At 43.0% G+C, this 7,071-nt stretch overlaps 1 protein-coding gene across 1 annotated transcript; it reads right to left on the reverse strand.

Annotated features, from left to right (window-relative positions):
• Positions 1 to 973: 973 nt before the first annotated feature.
• LOC118110058 (kinesin-like protein KIF3B) lies at positions 974 to 6,504 on the reverse strand. The gene is made up of 8 exons (XM_035157621.2): positions 5,038 to 6,504; positions 4,700 to 4,801; positions 4,316 to 4,438; positions 3,230 to 3,348; positions 2,728 to 2,844; positions 2,455 to 2,527; positions 1,684 to 1,877; positions 974 to 1,395 (listed from the first exon to the last, which is right to left on the reverse strand). The coding sequence occupies exons 1-8, from the start codon at positions 6,448 to 6,450 to the stop codon at positions 1,308 to 1,310; spliced, it is 2,229 nt and encodes a 742-aa protein (XP_035013512.1). The 5' UTR covers positions 6,451 to 6,504; the 3' UTR covers positions 974 to 1,307.
• Positions 6,505 to 7,071: the final 567 nt, after the last annotated feature.

Genomic DNA, 7,071 nt, shown 5'->3' on the forward strand with positions numbered 1-7,071 from the left:
TAGGCAGCAACTCCACCCCGAGGCATTACTTATCTGTTTCCTGTGCGAGAGCTCTGGCATCTTCCACCCGGCACAACAACACTTTTAATCTGCAGTTGTGCTTATCATCTCTTTTCTTTATTCCGCCCAGTGTTTTGATGGTCTGTGCGGCAACCTTGTAATGTCCACAACCTCAGGAGCGCTGTTCAACACAAGGGCCTGAATCTGATCCAACCAGGCATCTGCTGAGAGACATTTTCACAAGACTTTACTTGCCTTAAAGGAGCTATATGTCATTTATTTACTGTATCAAAAAGTTAAATAACCATGATACATCATCAGAGATTAATGAATCACGATAATTGAAACACTGACTTCTCTGACAACAGTGTGTAGCCTGAATATTCCCTTTATAAATTCTGCGTTCCGTCCCAGGATGTGTTTTTGTTTTGCCCAATGGCTGTTTACATAGATTGTAACAGGCAGTAGTCCCGCCCACTGCCCGACCACTTCCAAACACGGGTTGCCAGACTGACCAAACAGACTCAGCTGTAGCTGCCGTGAAAGCACCAAAGCGAGCTGGATCAACAGAGATGGACTCTACTCAACAGCAAGGCTAGATCAAATAGTGGCAGCGGCAGCAGCAGCTACTAATGGCATCTTTGGTGGGAACAATGAATTGCCAGGGCAGTTGCTACCGGTAATAAGAGATGCCACGGCAGTTGCCGCTGTTATGGGAGTTGCCACTGAGTTGCCAGGGTAGTTGCCGCTGTTAATAGGAGATGCCCGCCCGAGAAACAGGAACCTGCAGAGCCAGAGAGCCCCCCCCCCATTCCAGACGTACGCATGCGCCACCAGTTAGACATACGCAGAGAACCAAACTCTTTGAAGGCTGCCAACATTATCTATAAATATAAACATTTATTAAGTTAAAAAAGCCATATGCCTATACATTATAAACATACATCTAAAACAGCTGTATCTCCAACACGCATACGCCTATACAAACACTATATATGTTTTTAATTTAAAATTTTCAGCCTTTATGACGTTAAAACAGTTACTAGATGTTCAGTTTCCTTCTCTTAGTGGCATGGCGTTGCAGGGCACATGAACTTTATAAGCTTGTATCAACTCAAATCTTCAAAGGAAACAGTTCATAATGGTGTGGCTTCAGTTAAAACCTACAAAGCAGCATTAGTATAAACATTCTTTACTGATTCTTTAACGTTTACAGAATTCCAGATTCTGTAGTCTGGACAAAAATAAACAGCTCAACAAAAAGTTGCATGATAAGTCTGAGGTAGTGATAGTTGTGGCTGAAGCTGTCACTTGGGCACCAGGCCGCGGCATTTTGGGTAGAGAGGAGGTCCTGGACTGGAGGGGCTGCTCGACCTCTTGCTAGCTCTTGATCGACTGAGTGACAGAGAGCAAAGAGTGATGAGTTGAACAGATTGTTGGAATCCATGCAAAGGTCATAAATCTAAACAAACCTTTTGACTAATTAACATGTTCTATGATTTTCTTTAGTTTCCAGCCAAAAACCAAATATTCCAAGATCCAGCCGAACTTCAGGACAAAACAGTTAGCTCTTACGTCATGTTGTGATTTGGTGCTATGCATAAAATGTAACTGAATTATTAAATAAGTACAACATAGGGTATTGACAGCTGAAGGAGAGCTTACAGGTGACATTTAACTTACCCAGACTTTGATTTCCTGAGGCCGGAGATGGTGCTGGCTGGCCTTTCACAGTCTGAGGCATCTATCACCATCACATCCTCAATCTTGAGAGCGTTCCTCAGAGCTTCTAACATCGCTGGGGCGACCACCGGCACCTGATAGTCCAAAGTCGTCCGTGTTGGAAGGTCCAGTTTCAGTGTCGGGATGTGTACAGCCTGGGGGCAGAGAAGCACAAACATTTTTCTATTCGAAATGGAGTAAGGATGCACATTTTAAATGTCTTTCTCACTGATAACTGACACCGGTTTATCCACCATACACCGTTACAAGATTCAAATGTTTGATAAAACTACCAATACATTTTTTAAATTACAATTAATTACACATTTTACATGTGCAAACAGCAGCATAAAAACAGTAGAACATGAGGATTTACATCATCACACACCTGCTGCTGCTGTGAACAGTACCAATAGGTCTACATGGTTCTTGTTACCTAGACACTCCCATTTCCTTGCTTCTTTTATACACTCATAATAAAATGAAAGATCTCAAACTTGTGATGTCTTGTGACGTTGCTTCATCGTAGAGCTGTGTGCTGCACTCTTTGCCTCTGATTATAAACATATCATGTATAATAAAATAAGAGGTTTTGTCTCAATTGTCTGCACATTTAAGCTCAGCCCTTGTGGTGTAACATGAGATGAGGAGGACGAATGTACAGTCAATGTGTTTGTTTTTTTAAGCATAGAGACTCATCAGGGAAACAGGTGAAGAGGAAGTGCAGCTTACTTTGTATCTCGAGCCAAGTTTCGTCATGGGATAGCAAGTGTGGTAAAAGAGAGGCCTCCCGTAGTCAGGTGGCCTGGTCATCATCCCATGTTGAAAGCAGACACACACACAGTGAGCGAAGCATCTTGGGAAAACTTAGCATTTGACATTAGGGCTGTGCAATATGATATAATTAAATGATAGAAAAATACCTATCATTTCCTATGATGTTTACTTCACTGTGCCACAAATCACTTAAGATAAAAAACGTGCTAGGAATATTGTGTAACTCACTTCAGTACAGGCGTGATGGGCTTCAGTTTCCAGTGCTCATCCTCTTCATCAAAGTAAACTCTGCTGTCTAATTCGCTCTTCTCCTCTGGGGGAATGAAGTTCTCAATGATCAGATGTCTGAAAGACAAACAGACAAGCAATCAGCCAGAGGCAGTAAGAGACAGAAAAGATGGCCAGCAGAGAATGACAGCAAAACACAAACACTCAGATGTGACTGATCACAATCATTCTTGTGACTCTTGCCCTGCTGGGTCATTTATGACACCAGGAGCTCTGCGTATTCTAGGATGTGGTTTAGAAATTATACACAGAATTTAACCTCATAGTTTAATAATAAATACAGATACATATTTTAAAGGAAAGTCTGGTTGAACAGAACTAGTTCCTAAGTATGAAACCGCACAACTTTGTTACTATATGTGTTCTCTCCTGTAGCAGGACAGATTGTGTTCATCATAGATATAATACTGATGGCCAACAGTATGATATGCAAGCTCCATACTTGAGTTTGAGCTTCTTGGTGAGGTCATTCTGGTTCTGTTCCAGCTTCTGGCGTTCTTTGCTGTGTTCCTCCTGGATGTCGTGGATTTCTGCCTTCATTGCCTGCAACCTGGCAAACACCTGAAGCACAGAGGTGGAGAGAGGAAACGAGAATTTCCATGATGAAAAGGACTTTTACAATATTCAGTCTTTTTACAATATTCAGTCTTTGGCTTAAACACTGACTGTCATGACGAGTAGTCGAATAACTGAATCCACCATCAAAGCCAATCATATATGTTTTTACCCAATTTAAAATAGTACCTGACCTATTTACCTGCAGGGCTTTTTATCACCAGACACATAAATCCTCAAAAGCAGAGCACACAACATTTGCAAAATTAACGGTAATGTATCGAAAACATATTGTCATCACGATATCAACATCAGACTGCTTGAACTCACTACGGGCGGTTGATTATATGAAAGAATTGCGGAGCTTCTTTATGATCCCTGAAGCCTAGAGAAAAGAAATGGCGCTAACACACACACACACACTGACTCTCTCTCTCTATATCTCTGTCTATCTCAGACTCAGCTGACATCTCTGACTAGTTACAGTTTAAATGTTGATTTGTTTTAAACATTGTGATCGGACAAATGTGTAAACTCAGACTAGGTAAAAACAACAGTCTAAAATTGACTAAAACTTAGTCAATGTATGAAGAGCCGGATAATATGGCGACGTGCTCGGCTTGGCTTGAGGCGGCGGCCAAAGCACACACAAAGCACGCAGCGCTAATGATAGTGTCAACTCTCCAAAACTTTTCACGGCCCAAACGTGTATGAAAAGACCCCAATTGATCACTGTAAGTGGACTTAGTGAAGCTGTGCATGGCTCCCTGGGTGTCTGCCCCAGACTCAGTGTCTGCATAGACCACTTGCTGTATAGGGTCTATGTCAGCAGTGACCTAAGCGTTTATAAATAATTAATATTTATGCTAGCAGTGAATTTGTATGTACTCAGAATAAATTCATTGAATGCAGTGGCCAGGACCGGAGATGCATCCTGAAAACAAGTGAGTGGAGGACAGGTTGGAGCTGATACCTTTCTCAGCTTCTTGGTTTTGCTGTCGACAACCTGCTGCAAGGACGTAAAGGTCTCTTTCAGCTCCAGAGTCTCCTCGTCACGACACTCCATCTGCTGCTGCATCTCTCGCTCTCTGTCTTTCTGCAAACACACATTTTAAACTTTAGACCACAGTGCTCTGTGTGTATGATCAGGCAACACAGAAGTTGAGTTATTATTAACTGAAAAATTCTTTTACACTAAGGGTCTCCTAATGTTGCACCATTGTTTTGTACGCCACCTTTTGCCCAAAGTCAACTGGGTTTGACTGCAGGCCTAAAACTATCCGGTAACTTGCCATCAATTTTTGTTGACTTGAGACCTTCAAACAGTCTTACACTACTTTTCAAATGTTTGATATACCTTTTCAGCGATTTCATGCTTCCTCTGCTGCAGCATTCTCTGTTGCTCGTTGGTGTGATCCACTATGTTCTCCCCCCCAACCAGGAGCTTACTCTCCATTGCCTGAATTAAGAAGAATAAATTCATGATGGCACTTCAAATCACACAGGATATAAAGACAATTCACACTAGCAGAACAACATAGTCTGCTGACCTAAAAGAATATCCACTGGCCTGTTTGTACATTATAGACAAATCAGTTAGTTGTTGCATCTAATGAAAATCTAATTTGTCATGTTAAGGCAACAGTTACATTCTAGCTGTACAGAAACACAACCTTTCTAAAAAAGTCTGCTTACCTTAACTTTAGCCTCAATCAACTCTCCAGCCTCCCTCTCCCTCCTCAAGTCTTCCATTTTCTTCTCCTTTTCCTTGAGCAGTTGAACTTTCTCCTCAGCCACCAGACTGTGATCCTCCATGATGGCATTCCTCTCTCTCTCCAGCTTAAGCTGTTGCTCCCGCCAGTAATCTCCATTGTCATCTCCATCTTCATCATCATCCTCTGTCTCTCCTTCCAGATCCTCACCATTGCTCCCTTCCCCAGCCCTTCTCTGCTTCTTCTTCTTTTTTTCCCCTGAGCGCTTCTTCAGCTGCGCCTTCAGCCTGGCGATCTCCTCCTGAAACTCCCTCAGTAGGGCATCCTTGGGGTCGTCATTGATGCGTGGTTTATTCTTGATGTTCTTTGCCCTGTTGGAGTATCGCAATGTTGTTAAGGTCTCCTCCATGTTGTAGGATGCTGGCCCAATGTTGGCAACCATGACAGTGCAGGCATTGCCCCCCAGGGAGTCCTGCAGCAGACGGGTGAGTTTTGAATCTCGGTAGGGGATGTGGCTGGTCCTGCCATCCACCAGAGCTGACATGACATTCCCCAGAGCAAAAAGCGACTGGTTGATCTTTGTGGCTTCTTTAAGCCTCTCCCCCTCAGCGCCAGTTTTGGCCTGCCTTTCGCTGCCCGCTAAATCTACCAGGTTCAGATGGCCAACTCTGATATGGTTCTCTCCATCCACACCCAGCTCACTGCACTCAACAGTGATGACGAAAATGGCGTGAGATCGGGAACTGTGTTCATTCATGTTTGTAGCACCCACAGAACGATTCTGGTTGCCCACTTTCATGACATGCTCGATCTCTTGCACACTCTTTGTGACAAATGATGACAGGTCTTTGACAAAAACTCCCGTGTCAGGCCTCTCACTCAGCTCAAGACGATGGGATTGGTCCTTGGAGAGCAAGTCTTTGATCTCATCTTGGTAAATTTCAAGATATGATGCTCTCACCAGGTACTGCTGATTCTGGGACCGTGAGATGTGTGTGAAGATGTGATCAAAGGCGTTAGGGATCACCCCTCTCCTCTCTGGATCATTTCTCAACCCTTCCATTGTGTATGTCTTCCCTGTACCTGTCTGCCCATAGGCAAAGATAGTCCCATTGAAGCCAAGAAGAACTGAATTTACCAGGGGCCTGAAGGATTTATTATACAGATCTATTTGTTTGGAGTTCCAGTTGTAGACTGAATCAAAAGTGAAGACTGTGGGAGGACTGCTGGCTGAAGCTTCATTGGGGTTCCTGACAATAATTTGGCCCAGTTTCACATTCACAGAGACCACCCTTTCAAATTCGTTTGCCCGTTCTTTTTCATTCATTGGGCGGCAACGGACCACCACCTTTACTGACTCAGAACTCATGATGAGGATCTGAGGCAAAGCTGACATGTCTTCCAAGTGTCAGGAACAATTGGACTGTAAAAATCTGAATCTGCTGGAGAAGACACACGTAATGATTAGTACCAACCTTCAATGACAACCTTGATAATGCATCAGACACACTCAGTGAAACTAAACTATGAATCGACTTTAGCCTTGACATATCTATCCTGATGCTAACACCTGTGCTGCAGGTCAACATGTCCCTGTCCGTGGCTTTAAACACTTTTCCAGAATCACATCTCAATAATCAGCATAACATTAGAACTGATGAGGTTGAACTTGATCATTAAAATTCTCCCCTTAAAATTACAAACCATTAATTGATGTCTTCCTTATTACTGCTCCTTTACCTCAGTTCCGCATTTGACAACATTGATTATAACATTCTCATCAATAGACTAATAAAGTGCGTCGGCATATCTGGAATTGCCCTTAGATGGTTCAAGTCTTATCTCTCAGACAGAGACATTTCTGTTTCCATTGGAAATAACATCTCATCCTCGGCTCCACTGATGTGCGGGGTGCCACAAGGTTCTATTCTTGATCCCATTATATTTTCGCTGTAAAAGCTCCCATTAGGGAAACATCATTAGCCACTTTAATGGGATATCCTATCATTCCTATGCC

Source organism: Hippoglossus stenolepis, chromosome 1 (assembly GCF_022539355.2).
Source record: "Hippoglossus stenolepis isolate QCI-W04-F060 chromosome 1, HSTE1.2, whole genome shotgun sequence".
NCBI lineage: Eukaryota > Metazoa > Chordata > Actinopteri > Pleuronectiformes > Pleuronectidae > Hippoglossus > Hippoglossus stenolepis.

Coding starts and splice junctions, on each gene's coding strand:
- LOC118110058 (XM_035157621.2), bottom strand. CDS start 6,450: ATGTCAGCTTTGCCTCAGATCCTCATCATGAGTTCTGAGTCAGTAAAG. Junction 2,528..2,727: donor CCCATCACGCCTGTACTGAA/GTGAGTTACACA, acceptor GATGATGACCAG/GCCACCTGACTACGGGAGGC. Junction 1,396..1,683: donor CTCAGGAAATCAAAGTCTGG/GTAAGTTAAATG, acceptor TCTGTCACTCAG/TCGATCAAGAGCTAGCAAGA.